Source organism: Orbicella faveolata, unplaced genomic scaffold (assembly GCF_042242905.1).
Source record: "Orbicella faveolata isolate gen_17 unplaced genomic scaffold, um_ofav_v1 contig_35, whole genome shotgun sequence".
Classification (NCBI taxonomy): Eukaryota; Metazoa; Cnidaria; class Anthozoa; order Scleractinia; family Merulinidae; genus Orbicella; species Orbicella faveolata.
In genome coordinates, this window is record NW_028301564.1 from 11207501 (window position 1) to 11234146 (window position 26646).

Here is a 26646-nt window from a genome sequence, read left to right on the forward strand (position 1 = left end):
TGTTACGAAGGCAGAAATTATACTTTAGAAGTAAAACAACGACAGAAAACACCAATTGAGCTGTCTCTGTTTATGACGAGAGGCTTTATAGCGGAGCTCCCGCGCGCCGAAGGCGCGCGAACAGAGCCCCATACCTTAGAAATTTTGGTAAACCCATCAAGCCGAGAAAATTTGGTTATGACGTCACCGTACGAGCGAGCGAGCGAACGCCGTCCGTACAGACTCTGGGGGAGGGGGAGAGGAGCCTCGCGGTAGCGCAAACGGGGGAACCGAGGAATGCCATCTTTTTTTGGCGGGATTTTTAAAGAAAAGAAAACTCATTTCTATTTGCCATATCAACAAATAATAGCGGAGGTTGATCTAACGTTTTTAAGATGGGGTTGCACTGAAGCATAAAACAGAAACGGAATGCAAGAAATTACAGGCAAAGAAGTAGCAAAGAAGTAGCGAAGAAGATCGTGAAAGAGAGCGGGCCAGCGCTGGGGAAGGAGGTGAAACAGTACTGAACACTGCCGTTAATTATAGCGAGTCCAGGACTAGAGAAAGGGGATGAAATAATACGGAACAATGCCGTGAAGCAAAGGTAACGAGGACTATAGAAAGGAGACGAAATACCCGACGACTTTAGAACCGCTCAATTAATTCGCGCGTCGAGATGCTGTGCAGCCGAGCAAGAAAAGTCACATGACTAAAATTAGGTGACGAACTAGAGAACTGTGTGTTTAGTGTAAAACAGAAAACACAGCGGAAAAAAGTGGTTGATTCGTTGATTCTATCGAAAAGATTAGATCAGTTCCGTTCAGTCTTCACAACTTTTGCAGCAAGTTTCTGCCTGGAAGATTTGCATTGGCCGAAGTGAATTGCCAACTTGAGGTAAGCGACGTTTGTTGTGACGTTTGCTATGGAAATTATGAAGTTGCCTCGGCGAGATAAGCTTATTTTCAGTAGGAATCCTTTTTTAAAGTCTTCCTTATTTGAAGCCATGCTGTGAGGCATTTTGTAAATTACATAGGTTTAATTTCGCTCATAACAATAACACTTGAGTGGTTTTGTGGATCGAGGTTGTAAGTTGCATATTGTAAACAAATCAAGTTTTGTCTCGAGTTTCGTCGTCACGTTTAAAAAAAATATCTGTATTTGTAAACACTACCGGGCGAGTTTTGAAGTTTTCTCTGTGTTAATTGGCACAACCGCTTCCAAGACTACAAAAATTTCTTAAACCAAGATAGATCAACAAACCATTTTAAGCCGAAGCGAACAGGATTTGCTAAATTTACTTTTGACGTACCTATGTGATTATTTACATCTTGTGATTACAAAGTATTTCCTCGTTTTGTTAGTTCAATTTATTCGGTTTGACGAAATGCTTGGGAGGAATTTCCAGGTTAATTTGGTTGAATACTGGTAAAGCTACCGCCGATAAAATGACTGCAAAGCTAAATGAAGCCGTCGGCAAAAATACACACTGTGATATTCAAATCTATGCTTAAGCGTGAATAATTGTTAAACTTTAACACTGCAAGCTTAAACGAATTTTCTTCATCCTTTCTTTCATTCAGTCATCCTTCATTGAGAAGGGATTTGCTGTTTGATACTCAGCTGTAATGATATGCATATTGTGTTTATAATGTAGATTTCCTCGTTTTATTTTGTTGTTGTCCAGTTAGTTCGGTTTGGTGAAATGCTTGTAGTCGAAATGTCGAGTAGACGATTATGCATGTAAACCCTGTCGGCAAGTAAAGCTCTACTTCGATTTTGATTTGCTATTTCATTTTATTAGTGCCACTGTTTTTGGTTGGGGGTACATGGCCTCTATTTTCCTAATGAGATGTTATTCCCTAGTGTGGGATTTACACTTATGGAAATGTTCCATAACAGTGAGATAGTACTAATTAAAAAAAATGCTAAGAACTGTGCTTGGTAACTTGAACAGTGAAAATGACATTTACATACGTAGAAAAAATTTAGGGCATAGAAGTCCTTGCCCTGACCATTTCTCGGTAATAAAAATAACTTTTACTTATGCACATTCAAAATTTAGTTGGTGAGAGTGCATTCCTCGCTCCACTCTCTCTCTCTGCTCTCTTTTTCACACTAATTTTTTGATTGACTAACTTATTAACCGAATGTCACTGACTGTTTTCTTTGTTGTGCTTTACTTTTTTGCTCGTCGAAGAAAGTTAACATTAAAATCTGACATTTGAATGCCTCCTTTGCTAAAGTTAGTCACCATTTAATTGTTATCACTCCCTGTGAATTCATAGAGAATTACCACCTAATGTGGAAGTCCTGTCTTCAAGTGTGGGAAAATGACACCGCAAAAAGTTACAAAAAAAAGTTACAATGAAAGTAAAAAGAATTGTGAATTTCGATCATGACTTGGTGTACATTGTACATCATGTAAAGGTATGTGGTGAGTGCCAAAGGCATAACATTTCATGCATTTGCCTTTTCAGGACAAATGATATAACAGTGACATGTTAAAAGATGTGATCAGAAAAATAATGAGTATTGTCCAGGCAGTACCAGTTTATGGACGGCATATGCAGACAGTAAGAGGTGCTGTAAGCATTACCAGGTAATTAAGTTAGTTTTATGCTTATGACTTCTTGTACTTGGATTTTGTGTCATTTCGTCACAAGAATAGGTAATGAAAGATGCATTAGATGATGCAATTTATTTTCAAAGGCAAACTTAAAAGTCTGCCTATGGTGGATACCGGTTGTGTGTAAAGTGAATGTAAAGCAAACACACTGTTAAAGATGTACGTGCATGTTAATATTGAATAATCTGAAATTTCAGCGAGTTTGAAAATATATTATATCTATGACAGTTCTGAGGTGAGGGCTGTTACATGTACATGTAAATGGCTCATGCTCAATTTTTCACTTGTTATATTGATTTAGCTGCCAATATGTTCTGTAAATTAATTTTAATAGTCATCTGTTGGTGTGCAACGATATACACCAATATATAACCAAATATTGTACAGTGTAAATTAATTAACCAAATTATGCTGTTTTCAGTTGACCAACGCCACTACATGTACATTGTAATGTGATGTTGAAGCGCACAAATTTACAAACATGCCCAGTGTCAACTTGTCAAATGTATGAACTGGCCAGCCAGTCTAGATTACAAAACTTTCTGAAAGTTGGCCTTACCAGGTAAGATATTTCTTAAAGCATATTTTGTAATTAATGATTTCTCAGACATTGCATGTGAATATCTTCTGGAACTGCACACTCAGATTAAGTCAGCAAGAACATCAGTATTTATCCTGACAAAGTCTGATTTTCAGTTATATGTACAACCAAACAGCCTGGATGGCCCTTTGATTGGGACTACATGCACATTGTTGTACTGCAATGTTCCAGTTTCTTGTTTAAAGCAAATTGCATGTGCACTCAAAAGCAAGTCGCCAAGTTCATAACAGTTATATATGTTTGCTTTGCATCTCAGGACAGAGCCTGCCACTGTGAAAGTTTTGGTGCCATCCCCCTAGCATTTGATTCACTACTGTAGACACTCAGTAAACAACTAGCAATGAAGGACACTGTATATCAATGAAAGGAATGTCATCTGTTGGTTATAAATTATAATTGATATGTCTTTGTATGTTCAGTGGTGTTCAAGTAGCAGCGATATACAGTATGATTACATCCCTGTTCCTGTCAGTCAATATACGAACAGTGTACACATGGGCAACCTGGATTAAAACAGCAAAGATTTTCAAAGCAACCATGGCCAGGTGAGATATTTCTAAAGAAATATAAATTGAAGGTCCTTATGATTGCTTATAGGGATTAATTTTTATTGTAAACAATATTTTACTGAGTGTATTTTTCTTGTGTACTAATTGTTATAGAACACAGAGACCGCTGTCATAACAGAGATATTAATGTGTGAAAAGTTCCATTAAAAAATGCACTGGGAGCAAATTAAATCATCATAGATGCAGCTTCTGAGAGATCCCCAATATTAATGGAATATACATTGTACATACATGTAAAAGAGTTCAATAATTTATTACTTAAGATTGTAATGCTTTGTTTGGTTTCTCTATATTCACAGACAACTTGATGCCATAATAATTTCTGCACAAAGTTCATTGAACAAACTGACTTGGAAGTTGAGTTCTGCAACCCATACTGTGTGTAGTAATATCATACAGCTGTAGCTGCAACATTGTGACAGATAAACTGTATTACATTATTAAGAAACACCTATGATACATGTATTAACTAATTATTTAAAGTGTCTGTTAAATTAATCAGTTTTTCTTGGAGACAATTTACTCATCATGTCATGGTTTATTCAAATAATTGCTTTTTTGGCTTAAAAATGATATTTATTGTGCTTGGTTTATGTTGCTCTTAAATCAATTTTGTGATAACTGGCATTGGGCATGGCATAAATTAATATTTTGCCAACACGAAATGGAGAACTGGGTCTTAAGCAAAGTTGCAGGATTAGTATTTTTGTAGAAAGAAAGAGTTGAGAAATTTGTGACATTCTACTGACAGCCTTGCCATTCGTAACGTCCAATAAGGTTAATTTGTTCCCTAGAGTTGTGCAAATAGCGTTCTCTAATTTATAAATTATTTCAATCAGTTGTTTAAATGATTGCCTTATAACCCCATCTCCAGCTTTGGTGCATGCAGGATATTGATGTATTGTTTATCCATTTTGCTATAAATTATCTTTAATTGACGTGTCAATCTAAACATATCTTTGATATGCTGGCTTTTTCTGACAAATGTACCTATGCCTCATAATCTTTGAGTGCGTTTGGTTGTGTAGTGCAGACAAAATACACGTACATAATATAACTTACTTATAGCTTACATGTACTTATAATTCTTGGTATAATTTAATCATTATGAGCAAAATTAATTAATGGAACCCAATAACAGCTCCTGTATTCCACAATCTCAGTCGAGAAAAAGAACAAATCACATTGGAATTGAATAGTAAAATTATTATCAGAAGCCTATGCAAGTATTCATGATCAGCAACAAAATATCATATTTATCGTTCATGCCAGAGTGATTTTGCTTATACTTATACTTTAAGAGATGGTGCAAACCCTTTTAGCAGGAGGAGATGCCATACAAAAATGAAGATAGCTAACTGTCTTTGGGGATCAAGTTAGAAAACAAAACTTTTTAACTTTTTACATGTGTATACTACTTTGGTATTTTTGTGAGATTTCATTTGGTAGAAATTTGGGGACTGAATATATTGTAGCCACTACATTTCAGTCATACCCCACAACAACAAAAAATGTGTAAATAAACTTCTTTTGTGCAGGAGTCCCAATTGTTAACTAAGAAAGAATATAATGATTAATAACAATGTCATGTCTTTCTCAATAAGAAAGAACAGGAAATGTCACCAAAAAGCACAGAAAACAGTTCTGTTATGTGATCAACATTATTGGCGGCTCCCCTGAAATGCTTGCAATCATGGCTCTGTTTTCATCATTACACCATCTTACACCTCAATCTGCTGATGTGATCCTAGTTCGGGCTGAAACTATAAAATCGCTCGCAGTTTACTTCACATACATGTACATGTTGGATTATTTTCATCAGTAACAACATTCCAAAAAATAACTGACGAGCTCCGCTTTTAGGCTTGGCTAAATCTATATATTATTTGTAAAATGTTCAAACAATACTTTCATGGAGTGTAGTAATGTTCGTTCGCTAAATAACAATCTCCGGTCATCTCAGCGAAGAAAAACTCAAGAATTACAGCGCTCACCCGCCGAGTGATCAGTTGAAAGCTTGCTCGGAGTAGAACTAGTGGTACTAATTTAGTCTTTCCAACATTGACGCTAGTTCGGGTCTGAGTTCGGGCAATCTGGCTGCAAACCGTGAATAACTGTATCTCCTTTCAAATACAGGTCAGCATTTCGCAGTTTCATCCGTAAGGTTTTGAGCTCTTTGTTTCGTAATTTCCTTTGGAAAGGTGCCCGTTTTCATGAGCCACAATGCGGTCGGATTCCTCTGGACTAGAAACTTTTAGATCCTTATTTTTTAAATCAAACGAAAAAGCTCTCTCGAAAGCCACTCGAAACGGAAAGTTTAGCTGAAGTCCAGCTTGTGATTGACAGTTATTGTCTCATTAGCCAATCAAATTATTTGAACAATTCAAACAATTTTAGCAAGGATTGTACTTGGTTTTTGTTAGCGTGCCTTGTGAACAGATGGACGCTGACGCCACTTTTCCTCATTTGTAAAAATAAAGTTTGGTTTGAGAGTATTAGCTGAATGTGTGGGGAATTGATGGATTCTTTACCGTAAAACAAATAAAGAAGCCTCGCCAGTTCTCTGTTCTGTTGTGAAGCACTTAGGAAGAGGTAGAACACTCAAGAAGTAGGGAGAAACACTCGACGATATTTCGTGTTTCCTCCACACTTCTTGAGTGCTCTACCCCTTCCTAAGTACTTTACAACAGAACAGAGCACAGGCGAGGCTTCTTCATCCGTTAAATGCAAGAGTGCAATTGAATGGTCCAGCAAGGTATTCGTGAGACGTGCTTATGAATGTTATAATACCTTCTTCATAGTGTTCTGTCCTCAAATGCTATTTCAATTCTTCCTAGTGGAGTATTTTCTACACTGAAAAATCTGTTGCGTCTGTAAGTAAAAAGTAGTGTAACCACTGCATTGCAAGAAATTAGACCGGACATTGTGAAGTCATATTAAAAGCTTGTATACTACGGCGGCTACGCCCGAAGTACAAGCAGCAGTCACGTAAAACTGAGCTGTCCTACCAAAATGACACGATAATAGCCTTTTTCTTCTCAACTGACCAAAATAAAGACGATGCTAAAGTTGCTTTGCCCTCTTCTGGTAGTTAACTTGAGAATTTCGCGTTTAATTTGAAGAAGAACAGCATATTTTGTTCAAAATAACACAACTATTATCCTACCTGGCGACACTCGACGAACTACGAGCGAGTTGCCACGCCGGACACCGGCGACCCATTTTTGGCGTCAAATTAGAAGGTTGGAGACAAAAACTGTTTCGTATTCTAACTACAATTTACTTTGTTCCGTATTTAAAAGAAAAATCAAGGGAGGAAGAACTTTTGCGGTCCAAACTTATCAGACATGGAATGCCCTTCCTCTTGCACTGAAACCGAAGCCATCTGTAAATAGCTTTCTAGCCGGCGTATGGAAATCTACTTTTAGTAAACAACAGTGTATCCCTAATTTCTTAATCTAAAATGGCTTTTTCGCTAAAAACTTTTCAATTTAGTTTGTATAATTTTTATATTAACTATCTTTTCCTAATTTTTACTGGTAAATTTTTAATTGCAGATTTGTAAATTTTTAGCTGGAACTTATTATTGTAATTTCTGAGGGCCACGTGTTTGTTACCTCTATTTGTTATTGTCACCCTCGTTAAATAGTCTCTACTACTACTACTACCACTACCGCTACCGCTACCACTGCCACTACCACTGCCACTACCACTACCACTACTCCTATTGCTGCTGCTACTGCTACTGCTACTGCAACCACTATCAACTTCAGTACATTGACCTCAGGACGGTTAAGTTTTTCCCGCCTGCTGAATCCTGAATTCAAATTTCCTCAATTCCTGAATCCTCAATTCAAATTTCAGCCGCGCGAGCCGTATGTAAGGAAACATCTTGTAAATTTGTGAGGTGTGCTAATGAGGAATTTAATCTCTTCGCAAGGAGTTATCATCAAATGCTATTACTAGTCTCCCAACAGGAGTGTTTTCCACACTTAAAAGTCTAATATGGCTGTAAGTAAAAAGTACCGTAAACGGCATTTCGCGAAAATTTAGGCTACCTTATGAATAACTTTTATCAGGCGACATTACTGTTACATAACTACGCTAAAATAAGTTTCTCTGTGGGTATACCTATTACTGGTACCTATTACTTATTACAGTTTCACATTCATTTTTGTTGGAATGGTGCTAATAATTTTATCTCGGAAAGGTATCACTACATCGTCATAAAATGGTTCAGTCAGCAAAAATAATATAGGTTAGTATATGCTCATAGAAATAAATTATCCATCTCCACAGGGATTTGTCTCCAAACGTTATTTCTTGTCTTTCTGACAGCGTGTTTCCACATTGACAGATTTGAAGTGGCTGTGAGTCAAACCTGTGCGAAATGTACACTACCGTATCTGATCACTGATCGAGTCATAAAAAGGATGGAACATGTATAGAAAATTTCGAGTAGTAATGGTTAATGTAAATTATTAGAGAATGTAAGGTGGACGATATTTTTTCTGGGGTACCAAATCTAATCGTTTAAGCATGTTACTTCTCTTGTTCTAAAAATTCATACAGTTGCGTTTTCAGCTAACCTTTTTAACTGATTTTTCCTGTGAATGTTTAGAAAAGACATACTACGAGGAAAATAAAAATGCATTCAATAATTAAAACAAGCTCACAGTTCCTAGAAAACTACTTAGTTTGCAAGTCATAAAGTTTAAAAATTTCAAGTTTCAAGGAAATTATTTGACAATGGAATTTCCAAAGGGATTTCCTAGTGTCAGCGGTGGGAAAGGTCAGGCTTTTCTTCGATTTTCTCAATCTTTAGCTCAGCTCATTCTATCGTGCTCGTCTATTGGATGCTTTGGAAGACTTTTACCTTCTTCTTCAGCTAGCAATGAAAACATCTGTTGTCTACTAAAGGATGACGTTATTTCTAGGACTATCATCCCAGTGCCCGCTTACGATGCACTAGTTCCCATCGTGTAACCTGTTCGATGGCTCCTTTCCACAGGAATCTGTCTTCGAACTCTGCTGTACTTCCCCCAAACAGAGTATTTGCTAACCAGGCAAAATTGTTCATGCTGTAAGTAGAAACAGCATGCAGTTTCACTTGAATGTGTTAGAACAATTACCTTTTAAATTTGGGCGTTAGTAGAGTCACGAGTAAAAAACTAAACATCCATCCAATATACTAAACGTCTGTTTCAGTTAATTTAGTCATACGAGGTTGCTAATATATTTAGCGTGGAAAAAAGTCAAAGATAAAAATACATGACAAGTGATAAAATGCATTCAATGTATTCAATTTCTGCTCACGCAGATCCCCATCATTGCTGTTCATATAAAGTTTAAAAAAAAAATTGTGATAGCTTCCCCATGTGTACAGATTAATTATGGCATGGTCTGATTAGGGCGTGCGTTCACATGTTCTTAAATTAATATTTGCCAGGCAGGGAATAATAAGCGTTATCAAAACTTGCTGATAATAATTTTTGGAAATTACAGGCAAGCGTGTAAACATTTCACCGTGCCGTTTTTGAATCATAGGCTCCTAAAGCTGTAATTAAGGGTGATCTTAGCAGGTCATACTGTTACTATGGTAACCTATTGTGTCACAAAAATGATAACGTGTTCATCAATGATTGGGCAGTTTTTTTGATACCATGACTGTAGCATCAAGTGATAAATAGGGGTAATAACGACCCATCTAAATCTATGTGCTGGAAACTGTTTTGAGCCACCTTAAAATGCTGCAGCTGACTGATTTTCTTGGCAGCTAGCCTTTAGATTGTTGGATCGAAATGTTCTAGGAGATAAGGGTTACGTTATCATATCAAATCCAATTTTAAAAAAAATTTAGTTTTTGTAATTTGACAAATCTATCGAAAGTGGGTTTGTTCAAGAGTTACAGCCACTAGCTGCCAACTCCTTTGCTTAAGGACCACACACATCTCAGAGTGTCTAAAACTCAGAGATGCGTTTTAAAGGTCGCCATATCAGCAACTGGACAGTTTCCCTCGTCAATCTTTAAGATAAATGGTTACTAATTACTTAAGAAATAAAGAAGCCTAAGCCATGTATTACACTATGATAAAACACGACGGGCATTTGAGAACACGAGGGAAATGTAGAAAACACTCGCCTGCGACTCGTGTATTCTAAATTTCTCGAGTGTTTTTAAATGTCCGGAGTGTTTTATCACAGTGTAATACACGGCTTAGGCTTCTTTATTTGCTTTACGATATAGAGGTAATGTGGCGAAAAACAATAAAACACGATTTTTCTATGTTTTAGTTAAGCAATAGACCACTCTTTCTATGTTTACTGGCGCAATAAACCACGCGAGATGTTGGGAGAACGCGAGAAAAGCTTGTAAATCACGAGCCGTTGGGCGAGTGATTTACAAGCTTTTCGAGTGTTCTCCCAACATCTCAGGTGGTTTATTGCGCCGGTAAACCCATAGAAAGAGTGGTCTATTACTTTTTTTATAACTATAGAAAACTTCTGTCAATGAGAGGAAAATTTATTGTACTTTCGTGATCAAGTTGCTTATTCTCATCAAATTCATGAGATGACGCGACAAACCAATCACAGCAACTGAAAGAATGAAAGCACAGACTCGGCGCCGGACACGAAATCCGCGGAGCAAAGCGACGAAAACAAAGAACGTTTTAAGAAAGGAAAGGAAAAGGTTATCGGTGAAAGGTAAAAAGTGTATTAATTAACTCCAAAGTATGCTGACGGAGAAATGCAGGGATTCGTAGGTGGAATCGGTCATCACGAAAGTAAAAGTCTGTACGAAAAGTGTGCAATCCTTCATGTGCTTGGCGAAGTGATTCAACGCAGTGTTAAACGGAGGGTGTTATTTGCAGGTTGCAGGTCAAATATAGATAATAATAATGAGTATAAATAAATAAATAAATGAATGAATGAATGAATGAATGATTCCACAGATTTCATATGGCAATGGAAGTTTTTTTTTTAATACAGGAGAGAAAAAGCGTGTTAACTTCTTGAAAAACAGTGGAAGCTTTGTTGAGAACAAGACCCGAAATGTTCCTTACAGTGACCTAGTTCTTTGTTAAACAACAGAGAACCATATTACAGACATAACATTATATTGCATGCACTGTTTTGCAGGTAAAATACATTTCAAAGAAATACAAGAGCAAAAACAAAATTGGATTTTTTAATAAACTCTTTCAAGCTGGTCTCTGGTAAACTTAAGTTTAATTTCAGTCATTAGGTAACAAAAGGGGATAATATAGCTTTTTTAACACTCATGTTTACTTGTGTTCGCCTCATGTGTTCATCTCATTGTTCTTGTAAACAGTAGGAATTGTTCTATTCTAGGAATTACCTCGATTCTAAGGAAGGGACTGCCACAATCAAAGTTGACGATCCCTTTTCACGTGGGAGTAAACACTTGGCTACCGCCCTCTTGGCATCGGGATTCAGACAAGTACCTAGCAATGATAGCTACTATGATATATTATTACCATGTCCAGCGGGAACATTTACAACTCTTCCTCTAAAGGGAAACAGGGATGTACACCATGTCCTCCTGGTATGTTGTTGTCTTCTCTATAACCAGTGCTCTGAAGAGAGTAAGTAAAACAGAAAGCAAAACAGAAAGCATTTGCCAAATCAGGCGTAACTCTTCGAGGGCTACTTAAGGACGGTTCCTACTAAATACAAAGGTTTTTGCGCGAGGTAAGGACCACGTGAAAAAAGTAGATCTTTGCAAGGGCTATTGGAATCCACAAAGAAAAATTGCGGTAGCCACGCATTTTTTCAAGATAATTAGCCTTGAATCTCAACAAAAATGCTGACATCAGCATTTTTCTGAAAAAAAGGAAAGGATATTTCTTCACAGATTTCCTTAGAATTCGCCTTTACATACAGAAAAGTAAACACTTATAAAGATCTTAAAGCTGCATGGTAAAAACATAAAAAGCATTTTTGGTAACAAAATCGTTGCAACAGCGCTTTTAGCGTCTCTGAGAGCCTTCCTCTGATTCAGCTAAAATACAGTCTAAATACCTTTTGTTCACAACCGGAAACTAATGATGTGTTGAATAGGCTTGCCACTTCCATTTCATAACATATAAAATGTAGGGATAACCACTTGTTTCTTAAAGCTATTGATCTTTTTTGAACACTTTTACGGTTTCCGTTACATTTCCTGTCATCTCCCCAGCAACTAAAGCAGTTGCGTATCCCGCACTTGTTTTGCGCGCGCACTACGCCATCTGCAGGTACGTTTACAGTTGGATTTCTGTATAATTTTTGACATATAACGGCTGGTTTTTCAGCTAGAAGACGTTAACAGTTGGTGGTTAGCGATATGCTATTATTATGGTGTTCCTGGTTTAAGTACTGCTTCATTAAACAGTAGGAAAATTTTGCTTTCATTTTAGTCATGTACTCGGTAGCGAAGTTCATTGCGTCAATGTCAACCCCAGCGCGCGCGTGGCGCTTAAACCATGCCTTGCGTGATGCGCAGAACGTGTGCGCACTAACAAAAGTAACACTAACACTCACATTTGAGTGGGCGGACGTCTTAAATACGACCTCAAAAGGCAACTTATCCTTTCTATAGATGCGGCCCTCTCATAATCATAGCCCTCACTACAAATAAGGGTTGCACGAATTTCAATTGAAGGGGAATTTTTGTTTCAAAAAAAGGTTAAGTTTTTTTTTTTTAAGTTGGCCTTTTATTTTTTTTACAGGCAAAAGGTATGCAAAATAATCTTCGCGTATTTGAAGAACTTGTTTTCTTTGATTTGTGGATTCCAGATTCCGGTTTCCGGTTTCCAGGTTTTAGGGTTGCCCTTTAACAACTGTGCTCAATGGCTTACCATTGTCTCTAGGAACACTTGCATTTTCATTTAATATTTCATGAAACATAATAACAAAATCTGGAAAATGAAAGTGGAAATATTTTACTGCCTGAAATGGAACAACACAAGAATGAAACTTTTGCTTCAGAGATGGGTCTGCCTTGGGTTTTTTAAACCTGTTAAAAAATCATCAATTCCCTTGAACTGAAAACTTTGAGAGTAGCCTATTGGCTCTCTACAATGGAGGCAACTGGAAAATGAAAATGGAAATATATCCCACGTCAAATGGAACAACACAACAATGGAAAAAAGTCATTTGTTACCAAATGTAGCTACCATATAAGATCCCATGTATCCCATGTACCATTTTTAATGAGTGATTCTCCTCCCCATCTCCTGCAGAAGGGTCTGCCATGAGGTTTTTAAACCCCTTCAAAAAATCATCAACTCCGTTGAACTGAAAACTTTGAGCATAACCCCTTGGCTCTCTACAATTTGGGCAATTCTTATCCAGTCCCCCATCCCCACTGTACCACTCATTGATACATGTACTGCAGTCAAGTAGATACACATGCATGCACTTTTGTCATGTAAATACACAATATTCAATACAAATACAATACATATTCACATTCATAATCCAAACATCTCTACTTTCTTTTAGAATCACAGAGCAGAAAGACTGTGGGTTGAGATGAATCAGAGTTAATTACCCCATAAAGAGGGCTCTTAATTCCTTGGTCTATGATGAGGAACTTGACAAGGAAAATGAAATTACAAAGTGTTCAGTTTCATATCTTGCTCTAAGAGTATGTAGCACTGGTAGCCACCAAGTAATTGATTCATGGAACTCCCATGTGATTTCAGGTAAAAGGGTCAAAACACTCCTGAAAACATGTGCCTTGTTCTTACACGATTTAATTTGACGCTTTCACGTTTTTTATCATTGAAACCCTAAAAGTGATCAAAAAAGGAGCTGTTATTGGGTTTAAAAAGGATTATTATGTGACTTAGAACATGACTTTTACTGTACTTGCATTTGTTGTAATAAACTCATAACAGCCATCATAGTTATAAAACAGAAGCCAGGAGCCTCACTCATATTAAATTACTTTAATTTCTGGCCAGCAACAACCACTTTTTTCCTCATCAAATGACCTAGAGTATTTGCTTTAAGAGCCCAAACAGCCTGATATTTTTCTATTAGCCACAATAATCTTTATATTAATTTTTTTTTTCGTTTCTCTGAAAAATGCAGGATCATAATAAGCTGCCTTTCCTGTATTGTTACCTTGTTTGCAGCCCCTGGTAATCATTGTCATGTTCATTTTACCATAATCTGGTAAAAAACTACTACTACTACTACTACTACTACTACTATGACGACGACGACGACGACGACGACGACGAAGCAAACAAGGGGTGTTTCTTGGCTTCCCTAGGCAACTTGTTGTTGCCCGGAGCCAATGATGAAACCAGCTTCAATATCATCAATAGCCGTGCGAATCTTTAATAATAATAACAATAATAATTTAATAATGCAAACTTTATTGAGCACTTTTCCGTACAAACAATAATAATAATAATAATAATAATAATAATAACAACAATAATATCATTAAAAACTATAACGTTATCATAACTATTGTTCTGAAGTTATCTATTGAAACATCATTTCTTTTCTCTTTTTTGTAGGAAAAGGCACACCAAATATTTTGCAGGCCCTGAATGACAAAACAAACCAACTAACGAGAGACTAGTCCCAACAAGAGGTGAGGCCGTAAAGTTATATGAAGAAATAGAGGGGTAGCTAAGTTTGGCACTGACCCTTTGAGTGACCCAGAGATAATGGCCTCAAGACACTCAAATGAATCCAATGCCAATTTTCCAAACCTAAATGACCTTCTTTATCAGGTAGTAAACACTGACATTACTAACTTCAGAAATGCTATTTGCTTTTTCAGAGATCTTAAATATCAGTATTCCTCTTAAAATGTAATCAAATATGTAATTAAGGCACATTTCCTTTCTGGTTTTCACAGCTCGGGGGAACATCATCTCTTCTCTAACTTCAAGAAATCTATGTTACATTAGTCATGAATTTGAGATTTTATCGTCCAGCCAGACTTCCTGCAAGTATTTGGTTGCATCTCCTTGCCAAAACAAGGATGACCTTCTTTATGAGGTAGTAAACACTGACATTACTAACTTCAGAAATGCTATTTGCTTTTTCAGAGATCTTAAATATCAGTATTCCTCTTAAAATGTAATCAAATATGTAATTAAGGCACATTTCCTTTCTGGTTTTCACAGCTCGGGGGAACATCATCTCTTCTCTAACTTCAAGAAATCTATGTTACATTAGTCATGAATTTGTGATTTTATCATCCAACCAGACTTCCTGCAAGTATTTAGTTGCATCTCCTTGCCAAAACAAGGATGTGGCATGTTGTTTAAAGTCTCCATAAAATATTCACAACTGTAGGGTCAGGTTTTCTTCTCAGAGATGACTTCCTTCAGATGCATAATTTGGGGAGGGAGCAATGGGGTGTCACGAAACCTCAGACCCTGAAAACTCCGATCTCAGACCTCAGACCCTGAAAACTTAGAAGTCAGTTTTGTATCCATAGTAGTAAATTACATAGTACACAAGTGAAACGGATTCAAGTCATGTCAATGTCCTTGTCCTCCCTCGTTAGCAGTTGAGGATTTTTAGCCCTGAGACTACTAGTTATCCCGACCAAAACTATAATTTGACTACCAACTACATAACGCAGATAAACACTTGATGAGAATGACGGGCAAGTCTGAGTTTTAGAGCACTATGGCACAAAACTGACTTCAACTTGAATAACATTTATATAGCGACTGTCTTTCTATTTCTGCAATAAAAAAGTCGCTGGCAAATGTCATGAAAGTGTCCGCTGCTAAACCTTATTAGTTTTTCATCGACATAACAGCGATAAATGGGAGAATTAAGATAAATCTAGCTGTTACCTGTGAACATTGCATGACGATAAAACATTTTAGGTGAAAAGAATTGAGTCAAGTTTATACCTTTTTTTTTGCAATTTCGAGGGGTCTGAGTTTTTGGGGTCTGAGTTTTCCGCGGGGTCTGAGTTTTTGGAGTCTGAGTTTTCATGACAACCGGGAGCAATCCCCTTGACTGTATGTCTTGTTTCCATGGATGTTGATATTAAGCTGTGCTATGCTCAATACACATGTATTCACTTCTGCATTCACTTCATTCATAACATTTCTTATAACAGTGTTTGAACTCAATCTTCGACTGTAGTGCACAGAAGTCGTTGTTACTGTTATGAATAAAATACATTAAACTGTGTTGATTAGTTTTTGATCGAGTTTTTTTGAATACATTTATTTTATTCAAGTGGGATGGACATACTAAGATGCATCTGCTGTTTCAATTTTGTCAAATATAACTCAAAGGCGAAAAAGTATTTAAGAACTAGAACTGTGAGAAATATTAAATATACCCCAAACCTCCCCTGGTTCCCAGATATTCATGTTTTCAGAATGAAGTACATTGAGAGAACATTCAGTTATCTAGCCAGCTATCGGTCAAAAATAGGGGATTTTTTTTGTACTAAAAGGTTTCCTTATGGTTAATTAATATTGAGAGAATACTTCACGGATTTTGGCAAGCGTTTGTCATTTAAATCCCCAAGAAAGTAACGATGAACACATTCCTATAAACATTCCGCGGAGTCAGTTGACATAAGCTTAAGTGACCAACAACAAAGCATACGAACCGTCCCATCCGGTGCAGTGCATTTACATCAAAGATCGTCATAACGAAACCTGGAGCCAGACAGTTGGCCAGGCTTAGGTGATATCTACTGAGCACCAAAGTTGGGTTAAATTAAACATAAGCCTGCCAGCTTCCTGTGGCGCCATCTTTGTTCGTGGTAACCGCGCCTCCCGGGCGGAAGGTATATTTTGCAGGGTGCAGGGTGCAGGTTGCTGGTTGAAATTTAATTATAACTGAAAAACCGCTGGCACTAAAAATAATTGATAACCTATATACTCGTCGGGGGTTCTTACATAAAGAAGTTCGCCTCTTTCACGTAGTGAAAACACGCTGTTATTAATGTTTAGGCCTTCTTTGGCAATCTTCTAACTTGTTACGCCGTGTACAGAAACCAGAGACTTCGTACGCTTCCCAACATGTTTGTGATCGCACTTGGTTTGAGCGATGTTCTCATGTCCATCGAAAACACGATCGATCCGCTATACGTACTTATCGATCGACACGCAGGGACTGGTTAAATCTCTTCAAAGTCATCTGGTTGGCCGCTCCACAGATGTCTCCATCGATTCCAGATTTGGCTCGAGTCTTCCCTCAACAACAGAAGATTGCCATCACAAATGAAGCAAATAAATAAAGAAATGAAATAATATAAGATTTTAACCGACGGAATATACTAGCGCAAGCTCACTGTGTTTCGCACCACGGATCAGGGTACTACTCGAATTGAAGACACACCAGGAAAATAAAGTCCACGGGATCTACCAGTTGTTTTGAACTAGTTTAATCAGCACAAGCTAGCTAGTCAACTGAAAGCAAAGGCATACATGTGGGTTGACTATAGCAATTCTAAAAAATCGGATCTAACCTAAAAAACGAAACAACAAAAAACATTCTCCACCATATTGTCAATATACTCACAATTCTGTAAGGCGTAATCCCGTTTAAGACGCGCTATTTTCCTACTTTTGTACAAAGAGCACAAACACACTGTTTTCGATAAAAGGATTACTTTCTACTGATCTCTTGATATCCTACTCGTACCAATCCACGAACGAGAGCCATAATCCGATTGGCTACTAAAGCAAAAATGGCGGGAATCTCGCGTGTTCAGTTTTATCACTAAGAAAATAAACATAATGTCTAAAAATAAACAAAACTCTCAACGAAGTGCAAAACACAGTGTCCTTTCATTTTGGTACTCACTGGGAAGAAACCAAATTCAGCAGATATTTCAGATGATATTTCAGATGTTTCTTCAAAAACAATAATTCATTGCAGGCTTAAAATCATTGAAATATACTCTCCTCCCATCGCTTCGGCCGGTTTGGCACTTAGGTGGAAGCCACCTTTCTGAGCGACTGTAAACGGCGTCATGTAACAGTCACGGTAATTCTACCAACTGTACGTTCTTTCAAGTGCCAGCGGTTTTCCAGTTATAATTACATTTCAACCTGCAACCTGCACCCTGCACCCTGCAAAATATACCTGCCGCCTCCCGGGTGTTTTTCGTAAGATTTCGCTATTTGAGTTTCATCGCATACGGTAATCAAAATTGATATTTTGGTCACGCTACTATGTTCTGTAGATTCATGTATTTAGAACTAATGATAAAAGAACAAGATTCTGTCTTTTGGCATTCGAAACTGTTGGGAAAAACGTGGCGCTTTTTGATTTTGCTTTAGAATGTTTAGTTGGAAAATTAAAATAAACGAAATGGTATAGGTTTTTTTTTTATTTCCGTTTTGAACAAAAGACACGGAAAATGAACACCTACTTTTCATTTTGAGTTTTATTTAATTCAATAATTGAAAGTCATGTTTCACATTTTTGCTTTTTGCTTTTTGATTTTTTACGGAAATGAAATGGACGAAAGGTACACGCACCAGTGACCCAACAGTTCAGAAGCTGCCTTAAAATAATCAAAATAATTATTGAAAGACGAGTTAGGGTTAGGGTTACTACGATTACAGCTTTACGGTGGTAGCCTCGCTTTTGAATATTCTTGTCCCTATAAGTTATGATCGCGTGACCGACAAAAATAACTGATTATCATAACTCCTCATTAGTATGCTAATGTCACTGGTTTTATTCCGAGAATTTGGTTTGTCCGTTTTCGCACACTGCATAATGTCTTAACTCTAAGCATAACATTTCTGAGAACTTGAATGAAATTGTCTTCGTTTTGAAAGACGTGATCAAGCACTTATAAATTCACGACTCTTATCGATCGACAAAATTTTATTGAGTACGGTTCTGGACGTGACAATTATGGCGTGTTCAACTTACGAAAGTGCCAGTGTGACTTGTTATGTTCCTCATGGTAATCATCTTCTTCCTGTCTACGTGCCAAGCAACACTCGACTAACAGATCTTGTCGGGGCGCTACATGACGCAAACGCGCACGTAAAATTGAGGGAGACGAAGGGTAAAAACTCCGATTCAAGAAGTGTAATATTGGTGATTGGGCAGGAGGGCAGCGAAGCAGAAAGTGAAGATGTAGCAACCCTTATCGATCAGGCGTTCACTGGCAGCAGTTCAATTGCAAATCGAAACCCAACGGAAGGAGGCGCAACGTTCGCAGTTTCCACTCCTCGTAGTTCAAATGGCGGAGATGACGACCCACTAGTGCCGCCAAGAATGAGCCTGAAAGGCTCCAGTCTGTATACCTACATGTGGTTGACATTTCAGTGGATCGAGCCAAGAGAAGAAGGAAATTACTCTGGTAAGTTTGCTTTCATGTTGTACAAAATTATGAGGGCAGCTGTTGCATTAAGTTTATGGGCAGCGATGGGCTTTGAGATATTTAATGTGTTTAACGGTTTATCAGCCCTTTTGGCAAGTACAAATACTTTCACCTCAATTGTGGCAGTGATGCATCGCTTGCTTTGGACGCTGCGTTATGTAATTCTTCATCATCTTGGCTTGTGGTTCTTTGAAGCTCATCGAGGACACATAAATGACATTTTAACTAACAAAGGGCGCGTTTCGTTCATTCAGTGGCAAAGATCACGTCGTCTGATCAATGATCATATGGCAGCAACAGCATTTGTTCTCCTTGCATTGCCCTTGTTACAGAAGTTGATTCCGATTTTCATAGAACACGCAAGTGGAATTCCTCGAAATTGGGACGTCACTGTGGAGAGTGTGGAGTTTTTTGTTCTTGTTTATAGCAGAGTCATGGCCATGCCAGCGTTTTTCTTCCTTGTTCTCGTGGTTGAAATTCATATCCTGGAACTGAAGAACTTCAACGAACAGATACAGCAAAGTGACAAAAGTTTAACAGAACTCCTAAGGAAATTCAAAACATTGTCAAGGAGGATTCAAAATTCTTCCCTGGCATTCCAACCATTAATCGTGGCGCTTCTTTTCCTGTTAGTGCTGTGGGGAACAATCAGTGTTTATTCCAGTGTGGAGATGTTTGAGCATATTCCGTCATCAAGAAGTATTTACTATGGAGTAGTACTCTCTGAGTGTTTAGGAACGTTTGGGGTGTTCCTCTGTGAAACGGTGTTCCTTTTCTCCCTTCCACTGTATAAATTAGGGCAAGTCAGTTCGCAGCTCAGCCATCTGATTTACACGGTTACGACAATTGACTGTGATGATCAACGTGAAAGAGGGTTTGTTTTTAAAACTGAAGAGAAGAAAGTACTGTTTTCCGGTCTCTTAGAAAGACACCAACGATATGGAAATGTGGGATTTAAGGTAGCTGGCCTTCAACTTACACAACTCAAGTCTATATGGCTTACTCTTCTTGGTCCAGTTATTGTCTTTGTCGGAAACATTTTCTTAAAGGAGCATTTTTAGCTATTTACTTGCTACAGCAGGCTCGTTTAAGGGGTGTTAAACAAGCCAGTAGATAAATGGGTTATTGATGTAGTATGAGGCCAAGATGGCTGGATATTGGCCAAGTGCTGTTAGATGTAAGATTATATCTTGTGATTTATAGAGTATTGCTGTTGCCTGTTGTTTTTCACCAAAATGAAGTCAATGTCCATAATGATCCAAATCAAAGGCTCCTGTGAGCCAGCTCATGGACGAATGTTTCTGTCTGCCTCAGTTTCAAAACGAGTCTTCGTGCGGAACTAAGTTTGATTTGCATGAAAATGAACCTGAGCGCGTAAGAAATATGAATGGTTTTGCACTTAGACTCGTTTGACCTAGAGGCAAAAGGCAACTCGGAAATGGTCTATTGGATGAATGTAATAAAGGTAATTGAATAAAAAGAGAAGAGAAATTGACCATTGTCAAGAGGTTATCAAGGTAAGAGAGTGAATCCCCCATATAGGCCTTCTACCCAAGGTAATCCCTCTTAAGTTATTTTTAGACACTGTACCTAGTTCTTCCGAGGATGTTATTCGCGCGGTGCGTGGACAGCCGAAGCGACTTTCTGGAAACTACCTGAGACGAAATGGCGGGAACATCATTTTACATGTTTTGATTTCGTTTCATACCAGAGCTCGCAGCCGCCTTTTTGCTCGGCCGAGCTTTCGTTTGTTTTGTGCTCGTTTGGCTCTTCATTATTTGCCGTTTAAATTCGGTTTTAGGGAGTTTAATTAAGCAATCTTCAACAGCAACGGCAATGGCAACGAGTACAATGGCTGTGTAAGCGTGCGTTATAGTTCTTTGTTCATTTCTTTGCCGTTGTTTACAAAACGTCACAAAACAACAACGTGAATTAGCCACATTCCACATCTTCGAGAGAACGTGAACTATGTATACGACAGCCAATTTTTTAAATTTATTTTTCGAATTTTGAAGCTGTCTTACATATTCTGATTGGGATATTTTTGACAGTATAGACAAACTGAATGAATCTAAATTCTAGCGAGATTTGTGGGTTGAATATTAAGTCGTTTTTTTTATCGACGTTGTCTTTATCGTTGTTGCCGTTGTTGCTTAAACTGCTTTTTGCTACTTGGGCAGCGAGCGTCTGCCTGCACTTTCGACCATCTGTTTCTTCGGTTGCCTAGCTTGTGTTTGGGGGTTTGTTTGCTTTGCACTCGTTTGTCTAAACATTTATCTGTTTTTCATTCAGTTCTTATTGTTTGAGCAGAGGACATCCGTCTTTTATTTCGTCTCGTAAACTCCTATTATAGTTTCGAAACGTATTAAAACATACCGAGAGCCGAAGCTCTTTTGCTTGTAATCATAATATCAAAGAAGACATCTCCACAGCGTTGGAGATTTTCCTTTGCTTTGAAACGAAACGAAACGAAACATAAACAGATCCTCCACGAAAACATTCACGCAACGCGCGAGTGATATCCATGGAAGAACTGGGTATAATGTCTAAAAATAACTTAAGAGGGATTACCTTGGGTAGAAGGTCTATATGTGGGATTCACTCTCCTACCTTGATAATCTCTTGTCATTGTAAAGTTTTTGGTACTGCATTCAAAAACAGGAAAATAAACATCTTTTGGTCAAATGTGATGCACAGGTTCTGATGTCCAAATAAGGTTGCTTATTGAAACTCTTTATGAGGCTGAATTCGTTCTTTGGTAACATCATTCTATATAAATAATTATTGATTGCATATATTTTAAAACAGATTTCAACAGAGCACAACGACAAAAATCAAGATGAACACTGCTTTTAATAGGAACAGTCTCTTTCTTATTAAGTCCACTGAAATACTGACTACCATAATGTGGCACATAAAAGCTAAGAGGAGACATTGTAGCCAACAGTCTCCAAAAAATGCAGATTATACATGTTTTATTTAACAGATTGACGTCACTTTTTCATCCACAGCTACTTTAACAATGTTATGACGAAATTCATGATCAGTAACAGGACAGATGCATGAAAAACTGACGTCAATTTGTTTTTTATGACAACAAATTATCAAATTGTCCGCTCTCGCTCGTTGTCGCATCGCATAAATTATAAATCCATGTGTCTGTCTGCTTATTGACAATGAAAATTAGCCAATGAGCACTGCGCGAAAAGCCAAATATTCGGGCCCGAATTCGCTCGAAGATAGAGCGATCATTTATGACTCGAACATTTTCGAATACTCTAAGAGAGTTTGCGACTGAAACACGAGATGCACGACGCCACTTCTGACGTGAACGTCTTCGAATACTAATGAATACGTCAAGTATGCTCTAATTTTCGAGAATCGCACGCTATGAACACGGAAGTTATATCACATTTTTCGCAGCCAAAGATGTCTCGCGTCGTCAGAAACGGGTTTTATGCAGGCAATATACGCTACTGCGTGGTTCAGTCAGACAACACGCTAGTGGTCCGAAGCGTGCGACTGGAACACGAGACTCGTGCGAAGTATGAAACGTATTATGTTTGAATACTGAGGCATACGTGAGGTTTTAAGGTATTCTAAACGACACACTGCAAGTGTTCTGTGGTGTTCGACTGGGAAACGAGACTCATGCGAAGTATGAAACGTGTGCATGTTTGAATACTGAGGCATACGTGAAGTTTCAAGGTATTCTAAACGACACACTTCGAGAATTCTGTGGTGTTCGACAGGGACACGAGACTCATGCGAAGTATGAAACGTGACCATGTCTGAATACTGACGCATACGTGAGGTTTTAAGGGTATTCTAAACGACACACTTCAAGTGTCCCGTAGTGTTCGACTGGAACACGAGACTTGTGTAAAGTATGAAACGTGTTCATGATCGAATACTGACGCATAGGTGAGGTTTTAAGGTATTCTAAACGACACACATCAGGTGTTCTGTGATGTTCGACTGGAACACGAGACTCACGCGAAGTATCAAACCTGTTCATGATCGAACACTGACGCTAACTTGAAGTACTGAGCACCCATATCAAATCTTGTATATCCCCAAAACTGTGTTCAAACTGCCGAGTGTAACACACATTCTAATTTCTTTATCGATTCCTTTGATTCGAGCGACAATTTATGCAGTTATCGTAAAATGAGTTATAACTGACGTAATGTAGTAGTAGTAGTAGTAGCAGTAGTAGTAGTAGTAGCAGTAGCAGTAGCAGTAGCAGTAGTAGTAGTAGCAGTAGCAGTAGCAGTAGCAGTAGCAGTAGCAGTAGCAGTAGCAGTAGCAGTAAGTAGGAGTAGGAGTAGGAGTAGGAGTAGGAGTAGGAGTAGGAGTAGGAGTAGGAGTAGGAGGAGGAGGAGTAGGAGTAGGAGTAGGAGTAGGAGGAGTAGGAGTAGGAGTAGGAGTAGGAGTAGGAGTAGGAGTAGGAGTAGGAGTAGGAGGAGTAGGAGTAGGAGTAGGAGGAGGAGGAGTAGGAGTAGGAGTAGTAGGAGTAGGAGTAGGAATAGGAGTAGGAGTAGGAGTAGGAGTAGGAGTAGGAGTAGGAGTAGGAGTAGGAGTAGGAGTAGTAGTAGTAGGAGTAGGAGTAGGAGTAGGAGTAGTAGGAGTAGGAGTAGGAGTAGGAGTAGGAGTAGGAGTACTAGTAGGAGTAGGAGTAGGAGTAGTAGTAGTAGTAGTAGTAGTAGTAGTAGGAGTAGTAGTAGGAGTAGTAGTAGGAGTAGGAGTAGTAGTAGCAGTAGGAGTAGTAGTAGGAGTAGTAGTAGTAGTAGGAGTAGTAGTAGTAGGAGTAGGAGTAGGAGTAGTAGTAGTAGTAGTAGTAGGAGTAGTAGTAGTAGGAGTAGGAGGAGTAGTAGTAGTAGTAGTAGTAGTAGTAGTAGTAGTAGTAGTAGGAGTAGTAGTAGCAGTAGGAGTAGTAGTAGCAGTAGGAGTAGTAGTAGGAGGAGTAGTAGTAGTAGGAGTAGTAGTAGTAGGAGTAGGAGTAGGAGTAGTAGTAGTAGTAGGAGTAGTAGTAGGAGTAGGAGTAGTAGTAGCAGTAGGAGTAGTAGTAGGAGGAGTAGTAGTAGTAGTAGTAGGAGGAGGAGGAGGAGTAGTAGTAGTAGTAGTAGTAGTAGTAGTAGTAGTAGTAGGAGGAGGAGGAGGAGTAGTAGTAGTAGGAGGAGGAGGAGGAGGAGTAGGAGGAGGAGTAGGAGTAGGAGGAGGAGTAGCAGTAGGAGTAGCAGTAGCAGTAGCAGTAGCAGTAGCAGTAGCTGTAGGAGTAGCAGTAGGAGCAGCAGTAGCAGTAGCAGTAGCAGCAGCAGTAGCAGCAGCAGTAGCAGCAGCAGTAGCAGCAGCAGCAGCAGCAGCAGCTTTAACAGGAGTAGCACTTTGGACGAGAATAGCCATGTTCCCGCAGGACACACGTAGTAGAAGTACAGCATGATAACCACCATTTTAAGAATTGAATGAAAATTCAACAGGTAAAAGCTGGAACAGTTAGGATAGCTTATACTTCAAATAAACATTGCAAGATTTGTGTTTAATTAATAGAGACAGATTAACACCTTCTATTTTTGTGTTCCCTTAGGATGGGTTCTAGTGGTTTCATTTAGTTGCAGTCCCAATATAAAGGACTGATGTTACTCTACATGTATATGTTCATGTATATAAACATGATATGGAGCTGCTAATTTTAAGTTGAAGTTGTATTTCTGTATTTCACTGTAATTCTAATTTCAGGCTGGCGGGAAAGCCCCATCTTTCCTGTTAGGGCAGCCAATTAGAGCGCGTTCATTCTTATTCGTTTGGTCTCCAAAGTTCCACTGCTTAATTGAATGCTTGATATCAGTGCTGTTGTGGAGTTGCATGTATATAAAACTATATGAAGGATCAAGATAGGCCCTCTCTATCGCGTTTCCGCATACCAATTTGGATTTCCTGCATACTAGTATGTGAGTTCCTGCATACTTATCAAGTTAGTTCCTCCATACTAATCAGTGAGCGTTACTACAGGGAAAGGAAGTACAATAGACTTGCCAGAGCTTGCCCGCTTATAGTCAATACTTCATACTTGCCCAGTCAAGCATCATTTTTTATGGTTTAATGGTTTATGGTTTACCAGCAATGTTACTAAAAAAGTGAGTAACATAAATGGCAAATATACATTAAGCCTTTTTTACTATTACGAATTATTTATAATTTTTAGTTGAACATCTTACCTGACATTGTAAAAGTAGGCTAGAAATAATAATAACTGGCTTTTAAGTTTGCATCAATATATTTCCTCACATAAAACCGAACGAAAAACAACAACAACAAAAGACACAAAAAATATAAATATAATAAATAAATAAATAAATAAATAAATAATGGCAAAAAGCGAATCAAGCTAAATTATTTCTTTGCTTATTTACTTTATTTACGTAGGCCTGGTTCATAAGTCGCACTTCTGCTGTGTTGAATTCAATTTAATTCACGTGCGGCAGAAATGCGAGTAAGATACTGAGCGACGAAGGACTTTGGAAAAATTGTTAGTTGAACGAGAAGGAGAAGGCTGACGATGCAGCAGTATGTGCTGCAATGTGTACAGCGAAGGCACAGGCTAAAACTCCAACTTGGTCTCACTAAGAAGTCGTCTGAGCAGATCGCATCTAGCAAATCAGCAACAAGATTATCGAGCCTTTGCGCTTTCCTGCCAGGTAGCACTTTGGACGACACCGCGGAAATACGTTTTTTGACGTCACCGTAACTGGTCAGTGGTCATCACCATCAGGCTGTGCTGTCCTTCGATCGATCAGTTCTCCGAGTTCAGTATTTTGGTTCGTTTAAGGTCGAAAATATCCTTGATACTTCTCGTTATTGGTGAGTTTGACGCCCTTAAATGGGTTTTTAATACTCAAACAATGTTCCGGTGATGAATAGGGGTACAGGGGAGTCATTTTGTGTGGAGTAATGTGTAGTTTGCTGACTCGAGCCTGGATCGTGTTGCTTCATTCGCTCTCGCCTCAGAATTGTCAAAAACAACGATGGGTATCCAGCAAAGGAGAAGATTGGTTCTGTATGAAGCTTTTGCAAGGATTTTGAAGACTAGTTGGATTAACAGTGTCATATGCATGAAGTGGTTAAGGTACATGTAAGTCGGGACCGTTTTATTCACACTCACTTTGGGCCGACATGTGGTGCTTGTTCATTTAGGTTATATTTCGCAACGCGTCAAAGAAACTTTGATAAAAATTTGTCTTTAAAGACTGGCTTGTTTGGCGTTTCTATCACCTTTCTGACTTTCTGCGCCTTTTGGAACAGGTGAAATAATTTTTTTTGTACCTGCCGTTTGCTGTCAGAATAAAACATTTGTTCATTTCATTCACAAGATATTTCTCTATCATTAAAGATTGTTTAAGCCTACATTTATATATAATGGTGGCGTTTGCGAAGGGAGTAGAAATCGAAAATATTGTGATTTGTTGGCCGCAGCGAACGCTGGAAATACTGAAAACATTCAAGACCGCTCAAT

General features: G+C 38.3%; 2 protein-coding genes and 1 long non-coding RNA gene across 5 annotated transcripts; 2 read left to right on the plus strand and 1 right to left on the minus strand.

Moving 5' to 3' along the window:
* The first annotated feature begins 698 nt into the window (after window positions 1-698).
* LOC149103268 (uncharacterized) lies at window positions 699-5315 on the plus strand. Of its 2 annotated transcripts, XM_089273671.1 has the most exons (5): window positions 699-873; window positions 2488-2578; window positions 3027-3167; window positions 3626-3751; window positions 4075-5315. In XM_089273671.1, the coding sequence occupies exons 3-5, from the start codon at window positions 3061-3063 to the stop codon at window positions 4178-4180; spliced, it is 339 nt and encodes a 112-aa protein (XP_089129797.1). In that variant the 5' UTR covers window positions 699-873; window positions 2488-2578; window positions 3027-3060; the 3' UTR covers window positions 4181-5315. The 2 variants fall into 2 exon arrangements, with proteins under 2 accessions (XP_089129797.1, XP_089129798.1); XM_089273672.1 differs by lacking the exon at window positions 3027-3167.
* Window positions 5316-14149: 8834 nt separating this feature from the next.
* LOC149103269 (uncharacterized) lies at window positions 14150-17865 on the minus strand. Its single transcript, XR_016202107.1, has 2 exons — window positions 17594-17865; window positions 14150-16975 (listed from the first exon to the last, which is right to left on the minus strand). It is a non-coding gene; the product is annotated as an uncharacterized LOC149103269 (long non-coding RNA).
* Window positions 17866-18453: 588 nt separating this feature from the next.
* Window positions 18454-21818, plus strand: LOC110062422 (uncharacterized). Of its 2 annotated transcripts, XM_020769321.2 has the most exons (2): window positions 18455-19112; window positions 19488-21818. In XM_020769321.2, exons 1-2 carry the CDS (start codon window positions 18659-18661, stop codon window positions 20192-20194), a joined length of 1161 nt encoding a protein of 386 aa, XP_020624980.2. In that variant the 5' UTR covers window positions 18455-18658; the 3' UTR covers window positions 20195-21818. The 2 variants fall into 2 exon arrangements, with proteins under 2 accessions (XP_020624978.2, XP_020624980.2); XM_020769319.2 differs by having other exon boundaries at window positions 18454-21818.
* Window positions 21819-26646: the final 4828 nt, after the last annotated feature.

Bases quoted from the DNA above. Each gene is read 5' to 3' on its own strand.
- LOC110062422 (XM_020769319.2), top strand. From the start codon at position 18,659: ATGGCGTGTTCAACTTACGAAAGTGCCAGTGTGACTTGTTATGTTCCT.
- LOC149103268 (XM_089273671.1), top strand. From the start codon at position 3,061: ATGTTGAAGCGCACAAATTTACAAACATGCCCAGTGTCAACTTGTCAA. The intron at 3,168-3,625 runs GTAAGATATTTC...TTGTATGTTCAG, and splicing joins CTGAAAGTTGGCCTTACCAG to TGGTGTTCAAGTAGCAGCGA. The intron at 3,752-4,074 runs GTGAGATATTTC...CTATATTCACAG, and splicing joins TTCAAAGCAACCATGGCCAG to ACAACTTGATGCCATAATAA.